General features: G+C 40.9%; 1 protein-coding gene across 3 annotated transcripts in view; it reads right to left on the bottom strand.

The window, feature by feature from the left end:
• Positions 1-16,145, bottom strand: part of ZNRF3 (zinc and ring finger 3) — a 69,620-nt gene that overhangs the window by 8,798 nt on the left and 44,677 nt on the right. For 2 of the 3 annotated variants that reach the window (XM_039561261.1, XM_039561260.1), the window contains exons 3-5: positions 5,135-5,209; positions 1,711-1,842; positions 630-740 (exon numbers count right to left, since the gene is read on the bottom strand). In XM_039561261.1, the coding sequence (XP_039417195.1) occupies positions 630-740; positions 1,711-1,842; positions 5,135-5,209 (318 nt within the window). The remainder of the gene's footprint in view (positions 1-629; positions 741-1,710; positions 1,843-5,134; positions 5,210-16,145) is intronic. The other variant, XM_039561259.1, reaches the window with a different exon arrangement.

The raw sequence follows: 16,145 nt of genomic DNA, 5'->3' as shown, positions 1-16,145 counted from the left end.
AAGCCAACATACAAAGCTTGGCCAGGAACTTTTATTTAAATGTCAGGATTGATTGTAATGCCCCAATATGCTGTTACCACCATGTTATCTGGAGCAATACTTGAGAAAGAGATTAAAATGAAATGTTAAAAATCAGCTGTATCATTTCCTCCAGGACAAACTCAAAGTATGTCACCTGGAATTTCTCCTAACCAAACTTTTTACTTTGAAAACCTCTCCCATTTCAACAGATGTTATCCTATTGGAAAGATTTGTGACTTATTTTCGATCCTGATATCCTCTCCACAATACAGCAGTAAGAGTCTGGACTTATTCAGAAGTATACCAGTGCTACTGGTAACCTGTGAGCAACCAGAGATGTTCTTTCTTCCCAATGGCTAAGTGGACTGCTTCTGTACCATTTTCATTTCAGGATTTAACTGACTGAACATCATGGGTCAACGTAAATCTCCTTTAAAGACACTTCCAAGTACTTCCAAAGGCCTACATGCATGGATAAAACCACAGAGCCACCAAGATGGCTACTGTAAGTCAGCATCCTGAATTTCCAAAAGTCGAAAGCACGTTTTAGGACAAAGTAAGAGAAGCTAACTTTCAGTATTTTGTGAATATCCCATTACTGGTCTTACCTGACTACGTCGCTGTTTCAGTTTGATCTTGACGAGAAGAATGAGGCAAACAAGAGACACAACCACAAAGAAGGCCAGGAAAATTCCCATATCGAAGTACTCAGTGGGTTGCTTAAAAATTAAAACAAAAGTATTATTTTTCCTTCCTTTAGATCACACTCAATTTTGTTTCTTTCTCTTTTTATTTCTCAGGGGCCTTTGCCAAATGTACACAGTCAGAATGGCAGAAGTCAAAGTACAGACTGTTGTGTTCATTATCTGTGATTCCATGAGACAAAACCTGGGTTTCAAGTGCCGCTGCAAGTGAACAGAATACACAGAATACACAGAATGCCAGCCATGAGATGTCAGATTTACTGTCTCTGAACTGCATAAATCCAGGTTTTTTAACTGAGTGAATCACACCAACACAAATTTTTATAGCTTATTGGGTTGCTTATGCATGTAAGTGACTGAAAATCAACATCTGAATTATTAAAAAATGGCTCACTTCTTAAATACATTTCTTAACAGAACGATTCCATTAAAAAAAAAACCCAAACCAAACCGGTAACTAGGACATGGATGACCTTCTAGCTTTGCTCTTCTTCTGTAAACTGTATGTTAGAGAGTGTTAGGGGAAAAAAAAGTCTAGGAAAAGTATTTTATATTACAATTACAAATATCAGATAATCTCATAATTAATCAGATAATCTCATCATTAATCCATGTTTAAAATACTACACAGAATTATTCGTTAACACAGGGCAGACCACCTTACAAAACGGAACCAGCAGGAGTGTGCAATAACTAAGTTACTTAATCAAGAAAAAGGAAAACTTCTCTGTGAATTTTTTAGCCGTTTCTATACTCAAAAGTATCCTTCTGAAACACAGCGGATACCACACTGTGGATTCTAAACTTATACCAGGTGCAGCTGCTTGTCCACAGTGCAGTTACTCAGTTTATTTCAGTCAACAGAATTTCACGTGTATTAATGCACATAAGGGGCATCAAAACATCTTCACCCTTGCAGTGAGCAAGCCCTGCCTGCAGTAACAACAGCACTGTGATATCCAGAGAAAGGATCTGAAAGTCTCACCCGTGGGGGGCGATGCTGAATCCTGGCTCGTGCCACTTTCTGCTTGTTAACTATGTTCATTAGCTTGACAGCATCAGCACCTTTCACATACACCACTGGTCTCTTCAGAGGGTCCTCTGAGCCCTGGTTCAGCTAGGAAAAAAAAAAAAAATCTGCTCAAAAGGCATGTTTCAGGAAAACCACTTTTCTTCTGAACAACACAGAGAATGGTAAAGGAATATGAACGTGGAATTGATTTCAAGCACTGATTGTTCTCTTCTAGCACAGACCTTTAAGTATTCCACAGAATTAAACCTGAATTAAACTTTTGACTTATGTTCTTTTTTTTTTTTTTATGGACCAAAACTAAGATTAAGGATAAGGAAATGCTATTTCTGAATAGCAGCTTTAACTTAGCTGCATTATGTACCAGTGCATATATTAATACTGTAACATTAAACCTCACAATGAAGAAGAATAAAAATCTGCACATTCCAGAAACCTCGTCCTTGCTACATTTCATCAATTTTTCAATTTCAACTTTGTAGTTACATTATTCACATAGAAATTTCTTCAGCTTTCTGAACAATCCCATAGAGTCCTGTCTTTCAGGCTCTTTGTACCTAAACAAGTTAAGTTAGTAATTTCTGCTGTTTAACTCGACAAACTCATTCAAAATTACTTGAGTTCTAGCAACCACTAGATCTCTTGACTGCAGGATGGGGGGACTCAAAGACTAAAGCATATGAGTAGACTACATAATTCACCCTGAAACTTCCTTTCAGGTCCAGCTACGTTTTGTAAGAAAGGCCAAATCATAGAAAGACTCAGAAAATAATGTGTGTGGGAAGGCATGTCGTGAGCCCAACCTCCTGGTCAAGGCAGGGTCAACTATGACATCAAACCAGGCTGCTTAGGGCTTTATTCAGTCAGATGTTGAAAACCTTCAAGTGTGGAGAACGTGCAACTTCTCCGGCCAACAAATCCAGACCAACGATCTGCTAAATTATATACCAGAGAGGGTAATAACTAGACAAGAGAGTTGTTCTGTCACAAAATGTCACCAACACAATAAATTCATATAGCTTATTCTGACTTATAAGAAAAATACTAGTATAGAGGCTGGTTGATACAAAACAAGCAATGCACTGACAAGCAGATGGAAAGGGTACAGGGGAAAGGAATGAAATTACAGGAATGTGAGCAAATAGAATAATAGTATCTTATGGCTGAGATTAATAAATCTGCATTGTTGATAGCTACCTGTTAGTTCTGGATAAACCATGTAGAAATTACCAGCTGATTGGGCTATCATCCTGATTAAAGGATGATGACTCTACTTACGCTGACCAGATGATAACAGATTTCACTGAGGCTTTTTAAAACTGATTCTTCCTAGTATTCGATGGATTTTCTGAGAACACTGATCAAACTACTTTTAAGGCAGGTGTCTTGTGATGAGCTAAAAACTAGCTGAAGTATCCAGGGATCCTATGTGTCTACACACCTTGCTGGCCTAGGGCCAAATCAAATCACTGTCCTTCCACTCCCAGACACATACTCTCTCTAATGATTTCTTGTCTAAGAAAGAATCCACCCAATTCCTCAGTTACTTTTGCACATTGTCGGACTCTTGCTAAACATGATGCTCTGGGTGCTGTTACTCCTCTTCAAATATGCAAAAGTAAAACTAAGGAACAAGTCAGACTTCTGAGAGCATTTCTAAAACCAGAAGTTTAATTCTTAATTTACAGCAGAAGATACTCAGATCAACGGGAATAAACCCCACATCATCTATAGGCAAAGTCCTTTCATTTGGCATCTACCAAATTACGCAGGGACAATTCTTCTGGTCAGGCCTGCCTCCAATTTCTGGTCATTGACTGGCAGGAAGGATTTCCCTTCACAGTATTCCACTCCTCCCTTTCAAAGCAATCTCCCTTATTTGTTCTAGTGCTTGGTAACAAGCATACCTGAGAAAACTTCCTAAACAGCTCCCGTTAGTGTCTTAGGATATTTCCATTTGAACCGAAGATACTCCAGATTAACTTGTGTCAGTTTTTCCTCCACTGCTGTCACTGTTTTCCACAATTCCATTATGAGTGCCAAAACAGTACTTATTTTAAAGATAAATTATGTAGCACCCCTGATCTCAAGGGTTCTGAAGACTTTAGATGAGAATCAAAATCCATTGAAAACAAGCATCCAGAGCAGCATGAGAACAGAGCCAATCCAGTAACTGTTACTTTTAGAGTATGAAAGCTACATCCAGTCATTCCTCTTCTGTTTGCCAGTGTTTCCACAGGCTACTGCTCTTTCATCTAACAGAGCCTACTTTGTCAGCTAAGGCTCTAAGCCACTAACCTTCTTCCATTTTATTGGTACACCCAAAACATTCAAACATCCACTAGATTCATTTCCCAGCTCTTGGGGACAGATGCACCCAGTTTATTATTTATAAACAAGCAAGGAAAGCTGTCGTTGTTAGAGGGAAAAGAGCAAGAGACAGTAACTCAGCTTCCCAAGCCCAGAGCAGAGCGGCTGAAAGCAACCAGAAGCTGTAACACAGAGTTAAAAAATGGAAAAAGACAGATCACATCTTTGTGAAGATACTTTTCCTGTGTAGAAGAGGGGGAAAAATATCCCTGTGAACGTTTTCAAGATCAAGGCTGCAACGTTGATGCCCATGCAGACAACAGTACTCAAAGCATCCATTGCACAGGGTCTTCTGAATTCCTCTGTCCAACAGATGCTCATTTCAGAATTAAAGCCAGCTTTTTTAATGTAAACATTGATGATCTCTCTTTTCCCCCAAGAAATACAGGCTGCACTTAAAAACCTTCAGCTCTGCTTGTTCCTGCTGTAACAGAAACAGCAGTTTTGTTTCAAGACCAAACAGAACTAAACCAAATGCAGACTATTTTTGTGCTTACGTTTCTTCACTGAAATAACTCAGAATTGGCTGAAGTAAGTCGAAGCCTTTCATAGGGCTATTACCTCACCCACTTCAAATAAAAAGATGGAAGTTATAACAAGAGTCGGAAAAAGAAGAAAAACCCTGCTTGTCCACAAAATACATAGGCAGAAATCATCAGCTGTAAATGAGAAAGAAATGGTTATAAATTTTAAAAAGAAACTTGTTTAGAATCAAGTTTGAAAGTAATTTCACAATCTCAAAAATAGCAGCTGTTCAACAACACTATTGATCACAGGCTGGATAGGGCCAAACATCCTGTGTTTTGTACACAGAGCTGGGCAAAGAAAACCTCCTTGATTAGATAATGGGCCACAAAAAATTTGCCTCCATCCTCTTTCAAAACCTTAATCCCAGGCCTGGATTCTGGATTCTAGCAAAAGCTAGAAGAAAAATCTAACTCCCCGAAGTTTTCCCTTTCTACCAGGTTCCCAACACCTACATTGCTTCCTGCCTGGCATTGCTTCGTACCTGATCAATGGCATCTGGGTTTTCAGAAACATCAAAGATGACCGCTGTGGCTCCTCGCTGTACTGCTCGTTTTGCCTGCAATAAGAAAGACAGCATCCTCAGTCCCACCCCAAAAGGTAACTTCTTAACTCAAAAATTACTCCCTCTCCTCATCTCCAGAGAGAAAACTTAACATTTTCTGTTTCTGTGCAGTTAAAACAAATGACAGAATAATTACAAACACAGGAGTTCCTGAACCAGTATGGAATGTAGTTAAACTTCACTAAAGCTTCTACAGTGTCTCTGCTCCTTCCTTCTCAAACTCCTCTTTCAAAAACCTTTTAAAGGGATTCAAATGAGATTTAGACCTTCTAAAGATTTTAAATACAATAATTTAAAAAAAAATTATGTTCTTTTCCTTCCATGTTACTTGGAAGTGTCATTAAAAACAATCTTCCCTATGACTTAGGGTGGAGATAAGCTCACTAGTGTAGAAAATTAAGGTGGACCAGGTTCTTTGTACTTTTTCAGTGTCATTTTCACAAACTAGGATATCACAATCTTTGCAAAATGTGCCTCAGAGAATACTGCTTTTTCTGACCATCAGAGGTCAGAACTGTTGCATACGCTTCTTACGCTGATAAGATCTGACCTATGTAAGTGCACAGGTTTTCATCAAATACAGTCCAAACCTGGCATTACCAACTGCACAGAGAAGGTATTAGAATATATTAAAATCCCCTGAGATAGAGAAGACAGTATTTTAACCACCAAGGCTAATGCAGGGGTTTTTAACCTGTTTCTGCCACTGTGCCTCTGTATGTACTGTTCAAATGTTGCTCAACGACTCCACAAAGCAGACATTCCCAGTAACTTTTCAAAATCCTATTGCCTTTATGGACATAGAATGCAAGAAACTATTTCTCCAAGCAATGACAGCTATCACCATCACAGTACTAAACAAGAAGGCACTGGCCCTCCACAGAGACTAGCAGAACCTGAACTTACATTGAAATATAAGACAAACCAATGAAAGTAATAAATTATGAAATATTACTCAGCATTTTCCAGGAAAAATGCTGGCCAATGCAGAGAAGTTGGTTTGAATATGGACAGGTCACTTTCTTTGCTCTATTCTCATATTTTGTTTTTATTTTTAATCAACAAGGCCCATCAGACCGCACATGAGGGAAACCAACTCCCAAATGGGAGCTTTTTCTCAGCCCACCAGGTATTTGTCCCCTTTGAAGTCAGCACACCTGGTTAATGACTAAGAACTGTTGGGGAGGAAGAGTTAAAAGGAATCTACCACCCATCACTCTGCTGCAGTAGCCCTGAGGTGAGGGCTCATCCAGGTTTCCCTAGAATGCACCCCCCTTACAGACACACTCTGCTTATGGAACTGTTCAGGCTATTTAGATTGTTTTTTCAGGATGATCAGTCAACAAGCAAGGCCCCTTGATCTCTGAAGAGATTTTTAAAGAGATTTTACAGATCAGTGCTGATAAAAACTCCTTAATTGCGTGAATATACTGAACGAGCAGCAAGTTTCCACCACCAGGTGTTAAGAGATGAAAAGCACCGAGTCAAAAAATCGTGTTGCAGCGGGTAACAGCAAACGGGAGTGACCCGTCTGGCCGTTCTGTCAATTGCGGTTTCCCTGTGGCCAAGCGCAGCTCGCAGCCCGAGCCCTGCGAGGCTCCGGCCGCCCTCCCCCCGCAGCTCCCGCCCGCCCCACGCGCGGCTCTGAGGGACCGGCGGCCCCGCACAGCGCCCCCCTGCGGCCGCAGCGCCCGCCCCGCCCCGCGCCGGAAGCGCCGCCTGTCCCCGGCCACGGAGGGGGAGAGGAAGGGGCGGCGGTCGCGGGGAAATGCGGGGGTTTTATTCCTTGCAGGGGTTTAAATCCCGATCCCCAGGAAAAGGCGGTGCATTCGCTCCTGTGAAACTTCCCGAGCTCTGCCAGAGGCACTGGGGAGCCCGGCCCTCCCTGCGCAAGGCGCCAGGTCCTCAACAGCCATGTCGGTGCTCGGGTGCCGAGGCGCTCCCGCCGCCCCGAGCACTGCAGGGCACAGCCCGGGAGCCACGGCCCGCACGGGGAAATGGGCGCCAGCCCTCTCCAGCGGGGTCGAGGCTCCGGCTCCGCGGCGGCCCGATCGAGCGGCCGGGTTCCGCCGGCCAGAGACCGGAGCGCAGCGTCCCCCCGCCTCCAGCTCGGCCTTAAAGCCGGGCGCTGTGAAGGGAGCACTGTAAGGGCGAGCAGGCGGGAGCCGGAGCAGAGCACGCTTGGTCGCTGGGCATTCCCCTCCTTCCCTTCAGTTCGAGGTGGCAGCCGGCGGGCCCGGAACGCACCTGTGACTGGGGCTCCAGGGGAACTTGAAACACCTGCCGGCCACTGCCGCCCTCCTTCCGCATCCCCAAAAATACCGCAGGATAATGAAAGTCAAAACGTCTTTGAAAATACCCTGCCCACTACTCAGTAATCAGGACAGCTCAAAATAACACAGCAATGTTAAGTCCCACTTAAAATAATGTCAGTCTGTAATAGGCACGTGATTTTTTCTTTCTGGGCTAGCCACCTTTTAAAGACTCCCTCAAATCATTTTTCTAAGCAAAGTGACCAAACCTACATCAAAAATAAACACAAGTTGGGGGGGGAGGGGAAGAAGCTGATACAGTACATGCTTCACTGCTACATTTACAGTACTTGTGGCAAACAGACATTTCCACAATTCAAATTCCATGCATTTGCCAGGCCTATTGCTTTCTGTGATTGTCTTCTGTGGCTTAAAACAAATGACTAGCACTACGTATCAGTATTCTTCCTCTTTTGTAAAGAGTAATAGAAAACAAACAAACAAACAAAGGTAATTGCACTTGTAATTCAAGTGATCACTTTGTTCATAGTGACAACAACTTCCCACTCCATCTCTGCGTTCCGAGTCTACAGCTTATGCTACTACAGAGCAACGGACATTACCAATAAAATGCACATTAAATACTGTCTCAGATTAAGATCTGTCAGAATTCACTAGGCCTTTTAATCTAGGTAAGGTAAGAGCAAATGCACGTGACAGAAGTGCAAGGAAAATATCTCTCCACATCTCCAGGCCTGAGGAATTTTAAATTACTGCCTCGAAGAACACCAGAAAGATTTTAAGAGCTCTGCACACCCTTCCTGTGGGCCAGACAAATATAATAAGGAAGTAACAACTTCCTTGATGAGGCAAACTTTCATCCCAAGGGACCAGATAATTATTAAACAGGTGCACTGTTCCTCTTATTCATTCAAGGTAGGACAGCAACAATCAAAACAGTAACAAGTTCAGCTACTCCCTGACATCTTGAAGGACCTTCCATGCTTGCACATATGAACATGGCAAGCATCTCCTCCTCTGCTTTCTAGGATGATCTCATTCCAATATTTCAGTTAGTGTGAAACAGTAGAGAAATCATCATAAGAAAAGCTGCTTAACAAGGTTCCCCTTTAAGAGAAAAATCATACCAACAACATTAGCCTTTATTCATTACATTTACTTCTTTGCCGGAGTTAGAATTTCCTGATAATATTCAGTAATATTTGCACCTGAGGACATGGCACTCTAATCTAATGGATTGCAGAGAGTGAATAAATTACAGATTAGAGAAAGACCGAGGCTTGAACCATAGGTGGGGAGATCAAAGTTCATTAAGCACTGTAAGCTCTGCCATTTACATCAACATAGTAATGCATTACACATCTTTTTAAGAGAGTCCCTTTTGTTGAAAATGGCTATTGGCAGACCCAGATTACTACTTACAAATAAACTTTTTTAAAGTTAGCATCCTAGATAATACTCTTGGACTAAAGGCAGAAAAAGATGCTTTAAAAGTTCTGTGGAAGATATATCCTGCTGTTCTAAAATTATGTTCTCACAAATGTTTTTACATTAAAAACTACCTATCTGTCTTCCTGGATTTGTTGAATTGTTCACCCAACTCTAGGTATTATCTTCTTGGAACTTAGTACACTCTAGTCAACAAATATTAATTATAATTATGGTATGTGCTACATGAGCAAGTTGATTTATCCCCTGGGTTAAGAAAATCATAAAGATGGGGAAGAGGAGGTTGGGCAATGGTTTAAGGAACACCCAGTACAGATGCCAGTAAACTCCTTCTAGCAAACTATTCCACCAGGTGTCAGAGTTATTAGCTGGTCCTCCAAAGTGATCAAGATGGGAAGCACAAGAGTAAGGACACAGTACACAGAAGACAGTCATATGGATCCTAAAAGCAAAACACTTTCAGTCAGAACTAAGGGAAACAGCACAGCTCCAAAAGGTATAACAGTCTTTTTCATCCTGCCATTCCTTTTTGCAGTACATCTCGGGTTTTGGGGCAGAAAATATGGTATTACTCTAAATCAGTGCAGATTGTTGAACAGAGTAGCCAATAAAATTCGTTTGTACGTCCTAATTTAGCTGAGAATTGAGCCAGCCTGAATTTCCTCTGTCAGTTGAGGATTTTTTTCCCCCCCTCAGTTTCTCTATGAACTAATAACTATTGAACTTGAGGCATATTTTCTGGATATTCCCAGCCCATCAGATCCAATGGTCTATGTCATATAGCTCTACATTGTGGAGTCAGTGGTCATTAATCTGACAGAAGAGTGGGATTATGCAAGTGGTGTTAAGTGGAATGTTTTTCATAGCTGATTCTATCATCAGCTGTCTCCTGGTCCTTTGAAATAAGAGATGTCAGCCTCTCACATAGCAAACTGGTAACATATAAGCAACACTCAGTGACATGCAACTTGCATACTCTGTGACTCCAAGGAACAAGATTTTCATTGAAAAGGGGTAGTATCTTGCTTTATTGCTCTGGAAAAGCAGTTCAAGGATTTCAACAATCTTGACTGCGAGGGAATACAGCTGAAGGAATTTCCATCTGCAATATCTCACCAAAATAAATGATGAATATAGCAATTCAGCAGTCTGGGTCTTCTTTTGAGCAGACTAAAAAGTAACAAAGTCTGTTCCAGTATCTTTTAGTGGTCACAAATCAATTGATCTGCACCTGTTTTCTCCATATCAAGTGAGACCACAAAGATGTAGACAATACCACTGAGGTATGATACATAATACACAGAACCAGGTTCTAGAATATTGGCTTTTCTAGTACAGGTTTGCTGTAGTTGTGTGGTTAAAGAATGACACTTCTGCAGACTTGTCTTCATTTGATTTTTTTTTTTATATTAGCAGAGGACAACTTTGATGCTGAAATAAGCATTAGGAGCCTACCTTATCAGGGTTTAGCTTTCTGCAGTTTTGAGAAATCCTCAGTTAAGTATGGACAAACCCAGGAAGTTCTAATGATGAGAAAGAGAGCACTGATTCTTACATAAATGCATGATGAATCTGCAGGTTGGGACAAGGAGATGTTGCCACTGCCAGTTTGCCATTTCAGTCAGCTGAATGGTATTCTGACCCTGATGCTCTCAACGTCCTAAACTTCTTCAGGAGAGAGGAATACCTTAAACAACCCTATTAAAACAAGCAGTGGGTATGAACTGCACCCCCATTCTCTGGATGGCAGCATTAGATTTTCAGTATGGCAGAAAAGGTATCACATGAACTAGGAAATAAAATCCAAACCTGCTCATCATTAAGAACCTTACATAAAACCCACAGCATTGTGTCAAATACACCTTTTCTTTACAACGGTGAAAATGCAAAAACCTCTCTTTCTCTCAGAGCTACACAGAATACAGACAACATCTGAACAATACAGGCGCCACCTCTTTCTTGTCTCCCCCCACACTGCTATCAGGCTCAATCAATCACAAAATATACCATGTCCTTTGAACCAACACGAGCTAGTAAGCCAGGCCACAGGCCAGTTCTGCAGGGCAGAGGAGGAAGGAGAAAAGGACGGCCATCTACTTTGCAAACAGCAGAAGTTACAAATTAACCAACTGATGCTTCAGACCTGTTAATGTACAATTCCCCAGTAATTCCAGAAACTCAATTAAGCCAAGCATAAACAGGATGCCATTTCAAACCTTTTCTGAGATAACAAAAAAGGAACTTTCAGATTTCTGTCTGAAAACAAAGGCAGAATATCAAAACGAGACAGTCAAATCCCCATGCATCACACCAGCATAAAAGCCCTTCCTGACTGGAATACTCAACTTCTCTGGCCCTTTGGGATATGTTTTATACACATGCCCTATAGATTCTGCAGTACATAGCATTACAATAGCTGCTTACCAGTTAAGAAATATATAAAGCATGAAGCAGCATTTTTAAATTCAAAAGCATAATCACAATTTAAAAACAACATACCTTTCTGTAAAAAAAACCAAACCAAAACCTTAAAAAGAGATGTACTTGTAGTTTTAGGAAAACTTATCACCTCATGCAATGTATAATCACATCAACAATATATACACACCAATGTGATTCATACTACTCAGTACTGAGAGGCTCTCAGATGGTTAAAATGAGGAACAAGAAAACTGAATTCTCTCTTTTCTGGGGTTAGGGAGAAACACTGTTACCAATTCTGAGTCTAAACCAAGTAAAAACAGTAAGAAAAATACACTAATTTAATCCTGAACACAGCAAAGCCTGCGGGTTGCACACCTCTTAAGATACATTTCAGAGTCATGGGACTCCACTCCCAAGCCCCTGACCTCTGCTATCACAGACTATTTTGCAGGCCAGCAGTCTTGTTGCTATGACAAGGCACAGTCACAGAGAGAAGGGTGAGCACTGGAAGAGATCAAAGGAAGGGACTGGGGTCTTGAACTAGATTACATATTCACAGAGAACCTAGCACACTCAGCAAGAACTGGGTGGCTGCATTCACAACAACTGATGGTTAAGCAGAAATGCAGCTACGTCTTATAACCCTTCCAGCTTTTCCCAGAACTTCAATCTACAGTTACCTTTGAAATTTAATGGTCATGATGTGAATGTATTTTAGAAATTATGTACTAAACATGTAGTGTTTCACATGCTATAAAATACCACTACAACCCACCCAGATAATTCTTAACCTTTGCATTGAGGGTGTACTGAAAGCAGATGAACAGAAACAACAAGCTAGACCTAAGATAATTGTGTAAACATACATGCAAGCATGTTGTGGTGCTGAGAGATGTTAATAAAAACCAGAGATACAAGAAAGCATTGGAGGAGTTGTAAATTAAAGAAACTATCAATGCAGACCACTATAAAAAGCCATCTACACATATCAAAGTGTTGCAGTACATTGCCCTGGAGGTTCTGTCCTCTTTGTCAGGGATGAGCATCTGCATCCAAGACTAAAGAAATGTATGTAACCCCTAGTAAGGGGACTTCAATCTTTCTGAATGAAGCATGTTAGGATTCCCTTGGAATCCAGTAGGATACTGCTGATTCTCTGAGATCCTCCCTCTCTACTACTAGAATCAGCTTGGGTAATAAGCTCAACAGTAAAAATCTGCATGGTAGGCCAGTATTCCAGTTTAGCTAGCAACTTTCCATGTTCATGGCTGGCTAATACAGGATGATATAGCCCTTCTTCCAAACAGTTATCCTTGGTTTTCGATTAGTTTAGTATCAAGGTCCCAAACTGTGGTGGGCCCTTGTTGTTAGTTTGTTGACTCTGAAAAAAAAAAAAAAATTAAAAAAGGAAAAAGATAAAAAGAAAGGGAAAACAAAAATTAAAAAGGTGGAGGATTTTTGTTACAAAGGGAAACTGGAAACTTCTCTCCACGCAAGCAGAGACATGGCTGTATTGCAGAGGCCTCGGGGCAAGGATTAAAGAAAAACAAAATAGAAACCCTTCCATCTCTAATTAGGGTCTTCATTTGCCAAAGAGCCATTCCACAGCGGGAGGAATTACATTCAAGCCGTTGCTTGGATAACGTCTCCCAGCAGGTTGGCTCCTCAGAACAGGCTACTCTGAGCCAACAATTTCTGGTTACTTGGAGGCAAGCAGCCTGCATATTGTTTTAACTGGCCTGGCTTTTACAGCCAGTTTTGCTGAAGAACAATCTTCTATTCAGAATGCAGAGATAAAAGCTTCACTTGTTTTGAATTTGTCGCCAGTTTCTTTATCCCTTTCTTTTTTTAAACATGGGAATTATAGGTTCTGGAGATTGCATTATTTCCCTTGTAGACTTCAATGTTTTTCTCCCTCTAGCCACTTGATTCTTTGCCAGTGAAGGCTGCTGTCTGGAGTCCAGCCATTCATCAGCCCCTACCTCATCATTAACACTGTGGTGCTGGCGGTCACAGCTCATTGCTGGCGACAGGAAATCCTAACTTGCAAGAGGTTAACCACAGCCCATAAACAGTCAGACTGGCTCATTAGTCCCTTACACTCAGCTGAAGCGACCCTCTGGGAGTTTCAACACTGTTCATGGACCTGAAGTCTATGGATTCTGTGCTCTTTGCAAATGCCTCCTCCCCCGCACACCCACTTAAAAGCTCACTATTTGGATCCTCAGGGCTAAGGCCCATCTTTCTTCCTATCCCAAGGGACCAAGTTATTTGAGCATGTTGAAAAATTACATGTCCATGATATATTCTCTTGGTTTACCAATTGAACAAAACACCAATGGGCCAAGAATTGAGACATTAATGCACTAGAATACCTACATTCTTTTGATACTTTTAATAGTTTCTGTCCAAGTTTCATATCCCTACTGAACAATTCTAAGGCCACAGCAATGCAAATACTAATAATACATAATTAATCTGTATTACCTAATTCATGTTACACATACGTCCAGCTCTAATGTTCAAAAACTAACCTGCTGGTATTGCAAATAGCTCGGTCAGTACTCCCTACACTGACTAAAAAGCACTTCCTACTCATTTTGAGTTCACAGTACAATCACTTGATTCATTTGGAGTCATTTCCTTGAACTCAGTACAAATGTTAAATCATCATGTTATCCAAAACCGCACCTCTGGATATCACCTGATCATCAAAAAGATAAAATGTTTAGAGCAGAAAAACATGTTCTGGCAAATTATCTCAAAGCAGTAGGATATGAAGCACAATTTGTGTAATATTTTTTCTTTCCTTCCTTTCAGTCCTGTGAAAATCATTGCAAAACATTCCCACTTTATGTCTGTAATTTCTTAGGATCCAGTTTTTTACCACTGTTGATTGAATCTGCCCAACTTTTATTCTGAATATTGGAGTCCCTCCGATGCAGCTCTGGTTACATTCCGAAGTTCTCCAATTTCTTTCAAAGCCTTCTGTCTCCTAGTGCACCAAAATTAGGCATGTCACTCATCTGTGAAGTCCTAAATAATTCCATTCCCTGCCTCCATATCTGCTCCTTATTTTCTTCACTTTCTGGTCCATTTATCTAATTCTGCTTGCCAGCCTCCTTTTGTGCTCATTTCTAAACTCCAACACAGCAGCACTTACTTGCTCTCTCACTTTTCTGTTTCAAACTCCATTTCTACAGTTTTTCCAACGTTTGCCACTATGCATTTCTCCTGTTAGAGAAACAGGTAGATTCTGCATGTAAAACAACTCTCAATGGTCAAAAGGCTTACAAGGCACATAGAATAATGAGGGTCCAAAAACGTAAGAGACATGAAGCATTTACTTCTTCTTCTTATGTGGCATGCCTTAAATAATTGTTCCTTAGTCTAGCCTTGACTTCCATTAATTTCCCTGGGAGATCTGACTGAGCTGAACTCCAGTAACACATGTAGTGCAGCAACAGCTGCTTCTTTAGCTTAAGGGAGAAGCAGCTGTGTTCCACAGTTGGTTAGAAAGGAGTGAAGATGGTGGTGGGGACTGCTAAGGACTCAACTCTAAAAGTGGACATTTATTTAAAGTAATTAATCCAGCAATGGCAAATCTAAGGAGTGCCCAGAGAGAGAAACCTAAGAGAGAGCCTTTGTTCATGAATAGCTGATGCTTTTCATAACTGTGCAGGGAACATGGAAAGAAAGTTAGGAAAATAATACAGCAGCAGATTGCTGGCACTAGTTACCAATGGAAAGAGCTCACCACCACTCATGAATGAAAACCTGACAGAGCTGCTTCTTCTGAACTGCATAACCTGGTTCAGCCCTTGTTTGTCCATTCCTTTGAGCTCTCCCCTCTTTGGCTTTGATCCAGCTCTTTTCTTTCCTTCTGCATCTTTCACCATATGATGCATACACAAACCTTTCCTCTCTCCACATTTCAAATGGCTTGCTTGTCAGTGCTCTTTCCCGTGCTCAACCCCTCCCTTCTCTCCTCAAAGGGACTGCAGAAATTACAGTGGAAAGTAGTGATGGAATGAGAGGATTTAAAGAGGGAGTGCATGAGAAAGGTACTTGAAAACTCAGGACTTCGGTTATAATGATGACACTGCTGTTTCATGCAGTGGCCACATGTTCTAACACTCTTGGATGCAGCCTTTCCACCTTTTTTCTTTCCCATTCAAATCCCCTTCTTCATCTGTTAAATAGGCTTGTTAGGGTATGGTCTGTGGGGGATGAAGAGGCAAGGAGATGGGAAGCAGAAATACACTGAGCTTTTGGCAGAAGCATTTTGTTCTGTGTGGTTTTTTTTCCTTCAAAAATACACGCTTGTTCCTTGTCTTTTTCTGTCTGCCATTAGGAAAAGCCATCTTCTTCCTGAAAAACACATGTATGATCCCCTCTTCTGACCTCATCTATGTAATTTTGTTAGAACTCTAGAAATCATTGTGCCTATATGGTGCAGAGGTCTGATCACAGAGCTAGCACTGGGGAAGTAAGAAAAATTAATGTCAAAACATAAATGACATCAAAAGTACTTGCACAAGTGACAGTATCACTTCAGATATAATTTTTGAAGATGTTTTATGGTTGTTTAAAATGGATGTTAACATTTTAGGTGTCCTGGATATTATAAATGATGATGAAGTGGGGAATAACAAGAAACAATCATTATGATATTACAGAACTTAAGATGTTCTTTGGTGCTTCGGGAAAATTACCATTTTCTCTTTCTCAATGTATTCTTTAGAAGAAAGACAGTAAAGACAAACACAAACATGGCAGGGATT

Source organism: Corvus cornix, chromosome 15, assembly GCF_000738735.6.
Source record: "Corvus cornix cornix isolate S_Up_H32 chromosome 15, ASM73873v5, whole genome shotgun sequence".
Lineage (NCBI taxonomy): Eukaryota > Metazoa > Chordata > Aves > Passeriformes > Corvidae > Corvus > Corvus cornix.
This window is presented reverse-complemented; position numbering and strand designations above follow the sequence as displayed.